Source organism: Panthera uncia, chromosome E1 (assembly GCF_023721935.1).
Source record: "Panthera uncia isolate 11264 chromosome E1, Puncia_PCG_1.0, whole genome shotgun sequence".
NCBI classification, from domain to species: domain Eukaryota; kingdom Metazoa; phylum Chordata; class Mammalia; order Carnivora; family Felidae; genus Panthera; species Panthera uncia.
Window position 1 is genome coordinate 14,840,969 of NC_064814.1, and position 15,734 is coordinate 14,856,702.

A 15,734-nucleotide genomic window follows, 5' to 3' on the forward strand; every position below is an offset into this window, starting at 1 on the left:
CCAGTGATTCAACAGTGCGGAGGATGTGCCAGGACCAGGCCAGCAGGGTCTTATCCTGAACTTCTGTTTGCCAACTGGAGGAAGTGCTCAGGTGTGTGACGACAAAACATGGAAACCAAAACCAAACAAAACAAAAATCAAAACAAAACAAAAATACCAAAGTAGAATCTAAATTCCTTAAATTCACTAAAAACTGTGAAAATTTCCGGCATATGATGTTTGAATATCAAACGCAGAGATTTCTGAAGCTTTAATGCCAATAGTTAGTGAGTCTGTTTAGATTCTCGTATCCCGCTCATCTGTGAGTTGGACGCGGAGCTGTGACTGCTGTCGCCAAATGCCGACTCTTGAGGGGGACAACGGGGGGCGAGGTGGGGGCCACCTCTGCCTCTCGGCCAGTCTTGCTGCCTGAGGTGCGCCGAGTACAGCGGGCCGCCCGTTCCTGTGCATCCAGTTGCTCCTCACACTCCGCCTGGGGACTGGACGCCAAGGGGAAGGTTCGCCGTTCCCACGGCTGGACGGACTGTGGGGAGACAAACCGCCACGGTGAGAAGCCGGTTCCAGACTACGTTCCGCCCCAAGGCCCTGGCCCGAGACGCGTGGATTCAAGTCCGTGACCCATCTCCAGACTTCCTGGAGCGGTCCAGGAAGAGCCCTTACAGAGCAGGCAGTTCCACGGCACCTTCAGAAGATCAATTTCAAGTGCAGCCCCTTGTCCCCTTTAAAATGGGGAGGGGAGTAAAAATAAATAAATAAAATAAAATAAAATAAAATGGGGAGGGGAGTCCTATGACGCAGACCCATCTTCAGCAGGGGCTGTCCCCCTCCCCTGCTCTATCCCCCCCCCCCCCCCCCCCCGCCAACCCCCACGCAAAGGCCGTGTGTCCCTCACCTGTTCATCCAGCCCCAGCTCCGGTGTGGAACAGCGGGTGTCTTCACTGGCCAGGTGTCGTAGAGCATCCCGAGCCACAGGGGTGAGGGGCGCCGAGTGCAGTTCCGGGCTAATGGGGCTCCTCGGGGACTGACCGTGGGAGAACTCCGACAAAGAGTGGCTACTACTGACATCAGGGGAGGCGGGCTGGGGGGTGGAGGGGTTGGCACTGCCCAGCTGAGGGGTCGTCCGGCCATCTGATGACCTGTAAGACCTGTACACCAACGAGTGCAAATCTGAGTGCCTGGGTAATGGGGGATGACGGTCTATCTTGGGCGGATGGGGAGGAGGCATGAAAAGGGCATCCCAACCAGAGGAGCCGAGGTAGATGGACACCCAATGGTTCTTTCCCAGAAACCACACGTCCTCTCGTTTCCTCCCACCACCGTGTAGGGGGCGGGGTGGGCGGAGGGGGCACACAGGACAGTCGTAAGAGCCCTGTGTGCCCATCATCCCAAGAGAAGGCCACGGCTGAACAATGCCAGGGGCTACTCTCTGGCACAGTGCCCAGTGAATTCCCAGGAAAGGGAAATCAGTCTAGACTTTGAAAACTGTAGTCAAGGGAAAAAAGGCAAAAACAAGAGCCCTAAATCTTTCTACCTGAGAATCCTGAGGGCTTCTGCCACTGTTTACAATAAATGGAGACAGGATGGGTCAGTTCTTTCATGCACGACCACCACCCCCCGTTCCACCGTCCTAAGGAAGGTTACCCTGGGTGAGGCCTCCAAAGCTCCTCTGGTTAAGTCACCACGACCCGCAAATGGCCTCCTCATGCCACAGACACTACACTCGACCTTAGCCAAAAGGCCGAGAAGCGATCCTAATGCCACAGACAGCTGGCGCCCGGAGCCCAGGAGAGCATGAAAGTTTGCCACAACTGGACAGTCGTCCGGCACTCAGCAAGGACCCAGCCACGGGACCACGTGCCCTCTCAGTTCCACCAAACACCAGGAACTTCTGCGCTCAGGGCCACTGCCAGTGGAGGAGTATGCAGAGCGCCTGTGGGGCAGTGGCAGTTCCACAGACACAGCGGCCAACTCCCTGCCCACCCTCCCTTCACAGGCCTGGCCGCCTGAGCCTGCCCCGTCACCTGCTGCCCCGCCGCTGGGGTGGCACACTTGTGGTCCACAGCCACCGAGCCCTCTCCATCTCCTCACACTTGGCATGTAGGGCGGCGAAGGCTGCATCAGATAGATCCTCGACCTGCGAGAGAAAAGCTTCACTGATCCCCTCTCCCCTCCAGGAAGCCGAGTTTAAGTATGGGTGGATCAATTCTAGAACAAACCCCAGCCCTTACTAGGCTCTTCCCCATCCGGACAGGAATGCAATGAGCTTGCAGTTGACACCCATGGGTCTTGAGGCACTTGGGATGTGTGCACCCGTGTGTGTGTGTGTGTGTGTGTGTGCGCACATGCGCGCGCATCTCCTAACAGAGAACGACCATGCTGTTACCTCTTCATTCTCCTCGTCAGGACTCCCCTTCAGAGACCGAAGATCGACCTCCCGCCAGCTGCAAAATCAAGAAGGGACAATTGTGAGGGCTAGGCAACCAGGGCAGAATTAGTGTGTCTGTGCAAGAACGAGAGCTGGGCGCCTGTGAACGACCCTGCCCTCTCACGGCTCGGCCTTGGTAGCCCCCAAGGCCTCTGAAAGAGGCTCCACACTCCAATGCCCCAACAGGACACAGGCTGGGAGACTGTGACAAACTCAAGCAAAGGGACTGTTTAGAGGGGACCACCGCTATTCAGTCCCAGCTGACTGCCACTCTGTGAGAGTGCCTGTACGGGGCTGCCCAATTTCTGAGTTGTCAACAAAGGCTAGAAACAAAGATTCATACGTGAAATCCTGCTTTGATGCCGACAACGAACTCTTCAGTGCTGTCAAATAAACATAGCTGCAGCCAGTTTGTGGCCTGTGGTCTGGCTGGTGCTCATATAATAGAGAACTGTATATAGAAACAATTTCACTCCTATCAGGTTAAGACTTTCTCTTAAGGAGAAGGCAAAACCTAAGGCTAGAACCCCAAGGTCTGTGACAAAAAGGGGAAAAGGCCAAGAACAGGAAGAACAGGGAGAGGAGCCAATTATCTAGGGCCCCTACCTGGGGGTAAGGATTTCCTTGTATTGTAGTTTCTCTACACGAGTTGTTGCAGCAACAGACATCGGGATGACAATGTTGTTAATGTCGAATGAGCTCTCTCCCCTTCTCCTCCTCACTGGCTGCTGTAAGACAAAGGTAAGTTTAAAAGGGAGGCGCAATTTTGCAAACAGCAAATCATACACCTAAGACTTCAAACATTATTGGATCACCAGCCCCCAGGCACCTGGTCCTTGGGTGGGGGCCGGCCCTGCAGCAGCCACCGTCTACACCAAGGAGGTGGTCTGCCACTACAAGGTCCTCAGGAGAAACGCAAGGTGGCCCTGAGGAGCACCTCCAGCTCACAAGTCTCACTGGTCACCCTCTTCCTTTATGGGCTCACGTGGAAAAAGACTTCAGCTGAATTTTACAGGGTGGGCATCCTGGGGCCTCGAACCTAGTGCTGAGGTTCTGACTCCTCTGTATACACCTTTATCCCCTTCCTTTAAAGTCGTCCTTTCTGTTTCCCCCGCTTATCTGTCACTCAGACCCATAGTGGCTCCTAATGCTTAACTGGGCCTAGTGGGGACTCTTCAGGTTAGAAATGCGAGTTCCCTTATCGGGAAAAGACCTCAAAGGACAGGTCCAGCTCAACAGATCCTCTAACCTTGGACATCACGACAGCCCTTCCTCCTCATAGATCTGAACTCTTCAGCTAAGTCTGTACCCACCATCTGCTCAGCCTAAGTGGTTTCCCCTTCTTTCTGGCTGTTATTCTTGGGGAAGGGTGGAGAGCTTTCTAGCTCTACCAGTGGAGCTGAATGGAGGAAAATGGAGGAAGAGGACCTGGCTCCACAGTTTCTTGGAGAATGGAGATTTGCTTCTCCAGGAGGCTGAGAAGATCAAACTCTCAGGAAGAAAGAAGACTAACAGGGATCCACTCTCAGAGGAGGAGGTGGGCACCCGCAGCAGCCTGGAGGCCAGGGCAGGAGTAAAGCAGGGAGCCGGAAAACCTGGTTTCTTCCATGGAGGAAAAAGTCCACCAGCTGCTTGGGCCCAGATAACAAACACCCCACCCTGAAACAGACACCGGCAGCCGAGAGGGGCCGGAGGCAAACGGCAGGATGCCACACACGCTGCCGTGGTGACAATACAGCTGGAAACACCCGAGAGGCTGCACTCAAACCCAAGCCCCAAGTGTGGTCAGCTCAGAGGGAAGGGGTTAGCGAACAGCAAGATGAGGAAGAAGCTGTTCCCTACAACTAACCCGTCTACTACTCTGTTCCTGGAGAGCGATACAGGATGGATTCATCCCATCATCTCGGGACATTCAGAGAATGTGGTGAAAGGCAGTGTTCTCCGCGCCAGGATTTTGGCTGCGGTCACCTATGATCTCAGGTTACCACGATGTCTTTTCACCTCAACATCCTTCTCTATCAAATGAGAACAAACTGTCATTTGCCTCACAAATTTAGGGTAACTGGTTAACCAGGATGTTCGAAGACTTTTGTAAATCTTGCCTGGCTGAGTTCTGCAGCTAAGGATTAGTGACTTCATGCTCAAAACCCTCTGCCACCGTCCCATCTCTTTTAAAATTACGCATCCCACTACAAGAAGTGTACCTTAAGGAAGCCTCAAGAGATTGTTTTCCCTAAATCTTGGTCAAGAATGAATGTGAAGCTGGTGGAAACAGGTGTGTATATTCCCTGAATCTTGTGGGCCTGTTATTAGTAGCTTCAAGGGAAAAAGATGGGAGTGGGCCCAAGACAGCACCCTTGGAGTCTGTCTTGTTATCAGGCTTTCTACTATGAAAAAACAAAAATGGTTCAACAGGCTTGAGTGCCCTCCTCCGCCAGGCACTCACTTGGTCTGACTTAACTACTGTCTCCCGTTTAGAGCCAGTGGTGCAGAACGGGTGATGGGGATGGAAAGCGGTTCCTCAGAAGCAAGAGGGAGGAGTGCGTTACCAGGCAAAAAGGGGGATGCGGGTCTGGGGCCCCTCCTCTATCAAATCAGAATCTTCAGAGATTTCCTTTTTTGACCACTGAGGTGATACTGAGGTATACACCGGCTTTTGGAAAGCACTGCCGTACCTACCCCAGCCCTCCCCGCCCCCAACTTTGTCCAGTGTCGTCTAGCTTCTCTACCTCATTTTCAGGATCTGGCCTACTATTCTTCTTACTACGAATAAATCCATATTCTTTGAAAACATTGGGCAGTGACAGCCTTAAGGGTGAGCACAGATACAAAATGTGTACTCAATAAATAAGAAGAAAAACTGTCAAGTGATCCAGGCCTAAGTTAACATCCTCCAGACACAGGAGGGCTGGCCGGGTGAGTGAACACTGAAGTCCCCCCAAGAACTGGTCAAGAGTTCAAACTTGAGAATCAGAGACAGACTCTCTGTCTTTGAAATCCTCTGGTGGTCTGAGACCCTCTGAAGGATAATGGAGTTCGTGGTTAAGATACCACTTACCTATTTAGACAACACTTGTGGGTGTAGGAGGTGAAGAAGGGAGGAACGAAGAGGTCATTCGGAAAAGATTGTCTGACTTTTAAGAGCAAAGACAGAACAACAGGAGCCCGTTTTGTGGGCTTGGGAGTTTCTTGATGTCCACTCTAAAGGGGATCCAAAGCACCCACACAGGGTACCTCCGCGACACCTGGCCTCAGGCTTGCACTTAAGAGCTGGCTGAGCGGTCAGACTGCCTCGGTTTGAACTGCATTTGTAAGCCTCACAAGTTGCCTCACTTTATGCAATTTACTTATTAACCTTAGAGAGCCTCAGTTTCCCTGCCTACACTTACATCTCAAAGGGCACGATCAGAACCGAATGAGGTAACACAGGTAAAGCAGGCAGAACCGACACAACAAACGTCGTAGTTGCAGCATTTTATTATTACTATCACCATTACTATTGTAACTACCACCTAAAGGGAACTTCAGCAGGCAGAGAGCAACTACAGGTGCAGGTGTTCCAGGAGGCCCACACCGAGGAATTCAAGTATCAGAAAGCAATCAGCGGGACTGTGTCTGCAACGGCCGTGCGAGCAGCACTCGGGACAGAGCGTGGCGCCAGAAGAGCTGCCCGCCGCCCTGCGCGCACCATAGGAAGGACTGCAGGCAGGGCCCACTGCACCTGTAGTTCTGCTCTGGGGCCTGAGAAGCGAGGCTCTGCCTTCTCCCTCCCTTCCAGGAACCCTAACGTCAGGGCTGGTTCTCAGTGCTCCAGCTCCCCCACCCCCCCCCAGCAGAACGAAAACAAGGAAATGAAGTGCCTCCAACGCTCCTAAGTGTCTGTCCTCCATTCCTCCTCTCGTGGGAACTTCTCGGACCCAGAGGATTAGAGCCGCGGCCCGGCGGAGTCTCATCTGAAACCCAGCCCCACAGACCTGGAATAATAGGCCCAGACCGCCTTCAGAGTCTGTCTCAGCATCAAGCTTCCTACTATGAGAAACAACTCAAGGAAAACAGGTCAAATACCACTACTTTGACAAAAAATGGCACATCACGGCGAGCCGAGTTCCCCCCAAATCCCACCTTCTACCTCGTCCTCCAGAGCGAGCCACTCGGTGAACCGTGGCTGCGGAGGGACTGTGCAGCCGAGCCCAAGGTACTTACAGACGTGCTGGCCGTAACCTGTGGGCTAGAGCTGGTGGGTGCCGAGGTGTCCGATGAGGTGGAGAGCTGTCGCACCAGGGGACTGTGCGGTGGATGTTGGGTGGCCGCCAAGTAGTTGGAACTGCTCATGTCCGTGTGATGCTTCAACACTGCAGAAGTCAACAAAAAAGGAATACGTGGCTACCTCAAACGGCTCTATTTCCAGCACAAGTTACAAATGCCAGCAATTCATAAAAGCAAAAATGCATTCTAAGCCTAGAGGATAAAAAGGTGAAGCAAACTGGTTGACGGGAGGTAGGGGACCGGGCAGAGGTTGCTGTAGCAGTTAGAAGTGACCTGCACTTAGAAGCAGTCGGGTCCCTCTACTCTGCCTTCCTAGAAAGTGAAGGACAAAGCTGGGGGCAATTGAGAGATGCCCAGGCTGCCCCAGAAAGCCCTGAGCAGATGCAAATGCAGGTAGAGGTGCCGGGCCTGGCCCTACCTTCACTTCTCTCAGATGAATGGTCTCGCAATCTCATTTTGCTGTGGTTTGGGTCGTGCACAGGTGGCGGTGGGTTGAGCAAGCGCTCTGCTTTGGGCGCTGTCACTCGCTCCACCATAGGCACGGCCCCCACATCGTCTAAGTGCTGCCTGTGGGTCCTGTCAGGCCGGGTTTGGTGATGGGACAGCTCTGAAGAGGGGAACAGAAAAAGAGCTGTGAAATCTTCTCTCAATCTTTTCTTATTTGAGTTCCAAGCTCTTGAGTTCTCTCTAGGCCAATGATGGACACTCAGGGCAGCGGGAGAGTCCTCTGGGACCGAAGCTTCTAGCAAACAGCACAATGGCCAGGATAGGCCAGGCAGCCCACAGGGCCCTCAACCAGAGAAATCTGACACCAGCTACAGAAGACGGCCTGCCCACACATGGACCCAATGCCATGCCACTGCTAGCTGTTCCTCGAGCACTCTGGGTCCTGTCCCGAGATGCATGGTGTCTGGAATAGCTTTCAGAGTCCATCTGAGAACATCCGAGACAGGCAGAAGTAGACTGTGAGCTGAATTTGTATCGGTCAGTTGCCTCTCCCAACCCCGACACACTGCCATAGCAAAACAGTAACGTTTATAAAGAATTCTAAAGTAATTCTTTATAAAAGAATATAAAAGGAATAGAGAAGTAACTGGAGGAAGACTCTCTGGTGCCCTGAAACTTACTGGCTGTTGTTAGGAAGGAGTTGACCAACTTGTGCCTGTCTTTACGAGTTGGATCCGGCAGGCTGCCTGGCATGGGTGCTCTGTGCTTAAGTGAAAACTTTTTGGGAGGTTTGATTTTGTCAAAAGGCTTGTTCTGCCACTGAGATTTCAGCATGCTCTGGAAGTGCAGGCTTGTGGGAACATCTGTAAGGAACACGAAACACTGCGGGTTAGTCCAGACACCTGGCCTCTGGGCTCGTCTCAAGAAGAGAGGTGTGCTCACCAGTACCCCTGGCTCTCCAGTGGGCAGGGATCTACAGCACACCCTGCTTTTATGTGCCGAGCGGCACGATGACCCAGCGGGGCAAAAGCACTGTCATACGGAAGGTCTGTTGACCGGAACTTTACTGAAGGTTGTTTCTTTTCCTCACAAGCAAGTCACTTTTGCCTTTTATTTTCAAGTTAAATGAACACCCCATCTACACCTTCTGTTACATGGATGGAGTTTTCCTTGTTCACGTACTCTGTGCTAAGTTTGTTAAACTACTGGTGTGAAAGACTGATAAGCATCCCGTTTCTATCCTCCTGGAGACTAAAACATTAAAGCCTGATCCTACCAACACAGTTATTCAGGACATATTCATTCAAGAAAGATTTATTGTCTACTGAGTACTATACCCTCCTTCCTCCCTAGCTCCTCACCTCTCACCTAGGGATGATCTATTTTTTTACCTGATTAGTTAATATTCAGTATCATAAATCTCTTAAGCTTAACTGTGATTTTTTACCATTTTCTGATTCACCATTTCTCATACCTTTCCGTTTTCTTAGTTTCATTTTTTAAATTTTCCTAACAATGGGGCTTTGAGTAATTTCTTTAGAAAAAATATTTCCAGAACTAAAACCATTTTTCTCTCAGACCTTTAAAGCTATTACTTCACTATATTCTAACACCCAGTGTTGCAGACAAGATGGAATCTTATTCTTCCTCAATAGCAGGCAGTCGCTTTTTCTTTTAAGCTTTGCAAAAAAACCCAAAAAACAAAAAACCTCATTGTGGTATTACACTGACTCTATAGGTCAATTTGGGGAGAAATGCCTTCTGTCTGCCATCAATTCCAAGCCTTTCAAGCCATCAATGTGGTGTATCTATCTATTTAGTTTTCTTTAATTCTCTCTCAGCAGGGTTTGGCAGTTTTCATTTTAGAGGTCTTATACCTAAGAGTTAATTTAAAATATGTATTTCATTTTGATGTAAGCACCGTTAAGCTCCTTTTTAAAAGACAAAACAGGTTCAGAAAGGTGAATTAACTGTTCAAGGTTACACACTTTAGTATTAGTTAACCGACATTCAAACTTAGGTTTGTATAACCCTAAAGCCCACACTCTTAGCCACTACACCATGAGACTATTCTTTGGCCCAGGGAATGGAGAGATTTAATTCTGAGGTGGAATGTGTTAATAGCAGCCAAACAGATTAGGAAAACTACTGAAGTTTTTAAAGATAATAAGTATTTGCTATACGTCCAAGTAATGAGATACAGTCTGTGAGGACAGTGCTGTCTTCTGAAACTTTTTTGCATAATCATTCTTTCCCACACTTAAAAACTCACCTACTCCAACCGTTAAAAGACACAGATCAGCTTTCAGCAATTTCAAAGTTGGGGAGATCCCAACCAGGCCAAGGACATTGGCTGTCATGGTGTTCCCAGCCCTTCCACTCCTCCCTCAAGCCCCTCAATAAAATGGTTTGATTCCCCCTGCCTTCCCAAAAAAGGTCAAATGTTTAAACAAAAAATTTCCTATTAATAAACGATCAAGAACTGAGTTAAGGTAATAGCGGCAAATATTTTTTACTCTAATTCAGAATGGTTAGGGAAAGGGTGTGTAGGAAATAAAGCATTGTCTAGAGGCATTCTGAAAGCTGAGCTGAACTGGAATGCATAAAGGCCCCAGAAAGGGGAAAACACTTCCTCTATATCCCAGGACACCCCTTTGTCAACAGAAGAATTGGCAAAGTCTATATGATGGGACAACAAAAGCCTTGTGATTTCATTTTTTCCTTTTACTTTCCCTAGTCATTGCTCTCCCAAACCTGAAAATTAAGCCAGGATAAAAGGAGGTAGGAAAACGAGCAACCTGATTTATAATGCAAACAGCAACAGACTGGAAATAAGCAGGCCTGGAGTCAGGTCCTAATTCCAACACCGAGTTAGAAGGCAAAAACAAGAACCTACCACTTGGCTGCGTTTAGCTTCATCTGTGAGAAGAGGCAGCAGGCCTAGAGCCGGGCAGGTGACATCCCAGCACACATGCTCTAGCTCTCCCCTCCTCTGCTGCAGACAAAAGCTAAACAATCAGAATACTCTTTCCTACTGTATCCCAAGACCTCGGATCCATCTCAAAAAAGGACTTAGTTAAACCCAGAAAACTGCTATGAATCCATTTGAGTAAGCACAGGAGAGGAATTTGTTACCGCTAGACCAGAATGACTACGGGCTTTTTTTTTTTTTTTTTTTTTAGTGTTTATTCATTTTTGAGAGAACGCAAGAGAGAGAGAGAGAGCGAGCGAGCGAGCGAGCAAGTGAGCACGTGAGCCAGGGAGGGGCAAAGAGAGAGGGAGACACAGAATCTGAGGCAGGCTCCAGGCTGTCAGCGCAGAGCCCAGTGCAGGGCTCGATCTCAGGAACTGTGAGATCATGACCCGAGCTGAAGTCAGATACTTAACCAACTGAGCCACCCAGGCGCCCCCAGAGTCTCTCAGCTCTTAACATGTTATGTCAGACACCTCAGTTCCACACCTAATCCCCTTCCCTCACTTAAATGCTCTGAAGTAGAAGCTGCTGCAATGGGAGAATACCAACCTGTGCCCCAGGGTTGAAGTATTAAGCAGAATCCAGAGCAATTTCCCCTATAACCAACCCGACTGCACCGGCAGTTAGGGATAACAACAAACTGCTGGAAGAACTCAGGCTGCTATACTTTGCTAGACGTTTACTGTGTGTTAACTGCTTTCATATAAGAGTGAACAGGAAGTCAGTTAAATCCCCCAGTCAATGAACAAAAATGATCTCTTAGGGATTGATGGTCTTAGTTCATGCTCTAAGTGGTTAAGTAACAACAGCTAGGATCCATGTAAAGCTGAAGCCCTGAAATGGATTAGATATGCAGGACCTGAAAGTGAGCAAGGAAAGGGTATGAAACAGAAGAGAATACAACAGGGACTCATTTGGCCAGAGGACTTCACACATTTTGTACCTGTACAGGTAATTCTTCTGTGATGAAGAGAAGAGGGTGCAGATACTTGATTAGGTCAACAACAGGAAAACAGAAGTGTTAAGACAGGAAATAAGAAATAGAAGGAAATGAATACCATTTTAAGCTACTATTTCCTCAGACAAAATAAAAAAGACTTTGACTTTACGCTTGCCAGGGTCTGACATTCCAGGATTCACTTAACTGTTTTGCTCATTACTATCCACCATTTTCTCAAGCACATTTTCTAGGGTTGTTTTGTAATACTCCCTTCCTCCTCCTGCTGGTAAAACTGCGGTAGCCTTGTACACAGAGTCTTAGTAAGCTCTCTCACAACAGCATAGATCATCTGGCCAGCAGGTGGTGCTCTTATGAAGCCCAAACTCAAGTTAACATTCTTTCCTCCAAGGGTTTGTACATCCTCTACATTTCAAGCTAAGGATTAACTGGCTTGATTAAGTGGGGTGACAAGAATTCTATCATCCCTAACCACACTTAATGGGAATGTTGGAGGTGTGGTCAACAAGGGAGACAAGTCTAAAATGAAGAGGTGCAGGTGGTTCCCAACCTAACTACAAAGAAACTGGTGCGGAAACATTACTAAGACTGCTTGAAAAGCCTGCCATCTCTAAGTAGCTTCTAGACAACAGGCTGTAAAAGGGTGGCCCAGAGGTCAGGTCTGGTGCATGTATGTTTGACCCTCACAGTATTAGGCCGGCTGCTAAGTCTTCACAGTTACTTATTATTCTACACAATGATATACGGGGAATCTTGGAGGTGCTTTCACATAGAATAATGGTGCCCTTTAGAGTTGGGCATATCTGTGGCCCTGAAAACTTTACCATGCTATTTGTTTGGATCAAAGCAAAAATATCCCAACAGGAACAACATTAGAAATGCTAACGGAGTCCCCCAGGTCAACCCACAGAAAGTCTAATTCATCCATAGGCAAATATGTTCACACATCCTCTTTACAGGCTCCTAAGGAGACTTAATGACTATCTCTCTTGTCTAAACTCCAATGTCATGGTTAGGAGTTGTGTGAGACAGGGAGAAAAAGAGATCGAAAAAGCATTTAAAGGCAGGCAGGAAAGCGAAGATGCTAAAGACCAGAGAAAGGTCTTTCTCCCTCAATGCTACCTCCAGTTGCTTGAAATGGGATGGAGTAGGAAGTGCAAGGGCAGCACTCAGATCTATAGATATGAACCAGTCAGAAGGAAAAGAAAGTGTCGAAAGGGAATGGGTTCCTCCAAGTAGAGATGTTGACTGAACAGGAGACATCACGCAATTGAGTACATGTGATTGGGGGATGGGAAGGAAATTCACAACTGTATATGGTAATACTGTTGACAAAGAAAGATCACCATGTTTATAAGCTGGTACGCAGGGAGTATGGAAGAGGCCTAACCGGAACCATAATATAACTATGGACTTCAGGCTTCCTTACTCACATATGAGACAATACAATTCAGTACTGTGAATCCTGAGACAGTAACCCAAGAAACATTCCTAGGTCTTCCTGGTGGCTCTGTCTGCAGTTAGAATCTAGAAATGGGCAGAAACCTGATTTCTCTTAATAACCCAGCTAGGAAGAAGCATGTTACATAGTGAAACAAAGGACAGGCAACAGATGACCCAAGTTTGAATTCTAGAACCATCTAAACTCATTAGCCATTTAGTCTGAAAGAGATAAAGTACAACCTTTCTAAGCCTGTTTCTTGATCTCTCAAACTGAAGTTAGCACTTTACAGGATTAGTGTGAGAAGCAGATAAAACTAGTATGAGAAAGGTGCTTTGTAAGCCATAAAATGCTACACAAATAAAATCTTCAGTTACATGGGCTATAATCCAAATGCAAGAGAAGGTAAAAGCCAATGACCCTGGAGTCTGAAGTACACAGGAAGACGTGTTAGTGTTTTCTACTCACTGTGTTCTAAAGTTTATTTACTGCTCTACCACTCCTGACCTAAATAAAACCCTGCCTAGCTTGCAAGCCATATGATTCAAGTTTTCTAAACATTTCTACTCTTATTAGAAGTCCTATCGTAACAGGAGTATTAGATCATGCCCTTACAGTCAAGGGAGTTCTGATAACATGGCCTGGAGTAGTTACAGGATTTAGGTAGCCAAAAAATAATTCAGTCATTTGAAGAACACATAAAGAAAAGGGGATTATAGTAAACCAATGTTTGACCAACTATTAAATAGAAGAGGGCATTCTCTAGGATAGCGATCAGTCATGCTTATTTTTAATAAATAAGGTTTTATTGATACACAGTCATGCCCATTTGTTTACATATTGTCAACGCTGCTTTTGTGCTATAGTGGCAGTCATATAGTTGCAACCCAGGCTATACAGAGGAAGTGTGTCCTGCAAAGTCTAAATTATTTAGCACCTGTCCCTTTAAGTAAATGTTTATAAACCATTCATGCTAAACGCTTCTTTTTTTTTCATACCACCAAGTAAATCTTAAAATCCCACACTAATTCTTATTCCTCAGACTCCTATTTCAATTACCCTCCTCTCAAAAACTTGTACAGACTACCTTTGGGTGTTATGAAGGACAGAGTGGGGATAAAAGACGGTTCCTTCTCTTTACGTACACACACCCCGGAAAGCCAGTCATGTAAGCGCAGTGATACACACAGCCCCAGCAGGAAGACATTCTCTCAAAAGAGTGCTGCCCTTCCTACTTACACCACGGCACACACAGACGATGGACCAGGCTGCTTGTGGCTGGAAGCAACTGTCCTTAGGCCCACCCACAGCCACTTGAAAGGCTGGGGGGAAATCTCTCTCCTGGCAAGGTACAATCTTTCAGTAGCACATTCTGGCCTGGCAGATCTGCTGCACCCTATTTGCAAAAATTCTAAGGGACTCTGGTGAGTGAAATGGATTCTCTGGATGGCACGCGGGTTGTACCAGGATGTTGGCTGACTTTCTTTCACTCGAATCCTGTAAGTCTCAAGAAAACTTTGTATTCTGTGGCCTTTCTTACCATCTGGAAATGCTAGAACTGGGTGAACACAAGAGTCCAATTGGGAAAGGCGTTCCAACAGAGGGGCTTCGTAGTGAATTTCCGGGGGCACGGTGACGGTGCTGCCTGAGCCACACAGCGCACAGGAGGGGTTCACGTCACAGCCAGAGCGCATTGTGCTGTTCCGGTGAACCTGCGAAAAGCCAAACGAAACACAATTCGTTGTCTGATACAAACCCAGCTCTCACTCATTATCCCAAAGATTCAAAAGACACTTTCTAGATACCTGTATGACACTACTAACAGAAGTTTGATTCGTTTGTTAGAAGATTCCCTTTTTTGCACCCTAACCTTCAAAGTAATGAACTTGTTTCTTCTTCAATGATGAAATCCAATTATTTGCAGCCCTAAGTGCTCATCCAGGTGCCAAACTTGTGAGCTTAAAGCTACTGGACATGACTTGCTTTCTTCAGCAATTTCATCCACCTAAGGGCCTGAATAACCAATCACACGGTCTCCTGTGCTTTTCACAACTCCTTCTGAAGACTTTAGGTAGTCTCAAACCAAGTGACAAGTTTTCCAGGACTACACAGAACTCATTAGCTACTTTATTTAACCCAACCTAAGACCTACTGTTTTAAAGTCCGTGCCTAAATAATGAAAATAAATTTGGTATGGTGAGTGTTGACACCCAGAGTCTTTGTGTCAGATTATTAAATCCACGGGGACAAAAATTATTTCCATTAAACTTCCTTTGTACACACATGGGTAGGATAAGAAATAACCTCTCCTGCTAAGTCCACAGCGAAATGAAATCTAAATCTTCAAAAGACTTAATTCTGTTTTAAAAAGGCGGGGGTTAAACAATTTTAAGCTCTGAGAAAAATTTAGGTCATGCTGAATGCAGGATCCCTAGGCTCTCGTATCAGGGTGAACAACTCCAGCATATGCCAAATCATGATCTATGAAAAGTCATTTGGGCAGCATAGAGTCCTAGAAGAAAAGGACTTGCCTGTGGAACAGCACCATGAGAAGAGATGCTCTGAGCAAGGGTAGCATCAAAATTCTGTTAGCAAAAAGGCTGTAACAACTGTAAGAGCTGCATTTAGGTTCAGGACAAACATCTTTTTTTTTTTTTTTTTTAATGTTTATTTTTGAGAACGAGAACAAGCAGGGGAGGGGCACAGAGAGAGGGGAAGACAGAGACTCTGAAGCAGGCTCCTCGCTATCAGTGCAAAGCCCAACACGGGGCTTGAACCCGTGAACCATGAGATCATGACCTGAGCTGAAGTCGATGCTCAACCTACGCAGTCACTCAGGCGTCACTACATAGACATCTCTCGAAAGCTATTTGCCTTTACAGACATGTATAGGAGAAAGATAAATATGAGAACAATGTGGTCTTCATCAACATTCCCCAACCGCCTCCCCTTCTTGCAACCATGTAGATGGGTGGTATGCAAACAAGGGGCTGTGGGGGCACTTGGGTGGCTCAGTCGGTTGAGCGTCCGACTTCAGCTCAGGTCATTATCTCACGGTTGAGGAGTTTGCGTCCCGCATTGGGCTGTGTGCTGGCAGCTCAGAGTCTGGAGCCTGCTTCAAATTCTGTGTGTGTGTGTGTCTCTCTCTCTCTCTGCCCCTCCCCCACTCGTGTCTGTCTCTGTCTCAGAAATAAGCATTAAAAAAACTTTTTTAAAAACAACA

The 15,734-nt window shown here is 47.6% G+C and overlaps 1 protein-coding gene across 5 annotated transcripts in view; it reads right to left on the bottom strand.

Moving 5' to 3' along the window:
• Positions 1-235: 235 nt before the first annotated feature.
• The window catches only part of KANSL1 (KAT8 regulatory NSL complex subunit 1), a 176,702-nt gene continuing 161,203 nt past the window's right edge, over positions 236-15,734 (bottom strand). For 4 of the 5 annotated variants that reach the window (XM_049637560.1, XM_049637562.1, XM_049637559.1 and 1 more), the window contains 9 exons: positions 14,052-14,223; positions 7,819-8,001; positions 7,110-7,298; positions 6,629-6,777; positions 3,032-3,153; positions 2,384-2,441; positions 2,022-2,134; positions 893-1,145; positions 236-523 (listed from right to left, as the gene is read on the bottom strand). In XM_049637560.1, the coding sequence (XP_049493517.1) occupies positions 296-523; positions 893-1,145; positions 2,022-2,134; positions 2,384-2,441; positions 3,032-3,153; positions 6,629-6,777; positions 7,110-7,298; positions 7,819-8,001; positions 14,052-14,223 (1,467 nt within the window). In that variant the 3' untranslated portion in view covers positions 236-295. The remainder of the gene's footprint in view (positions 524-892; positions 1,146-2,021; positions 2,135-2,383; positions 2,442-3,031; positions 3,154-6,628; positions 6,778-7,109; positions 7,299-7,818; positions 8,002-14,051; positions 14,224-15,734) is intronic. The other variant, XM_049637563.1, reaches the window with a different exon arrangement.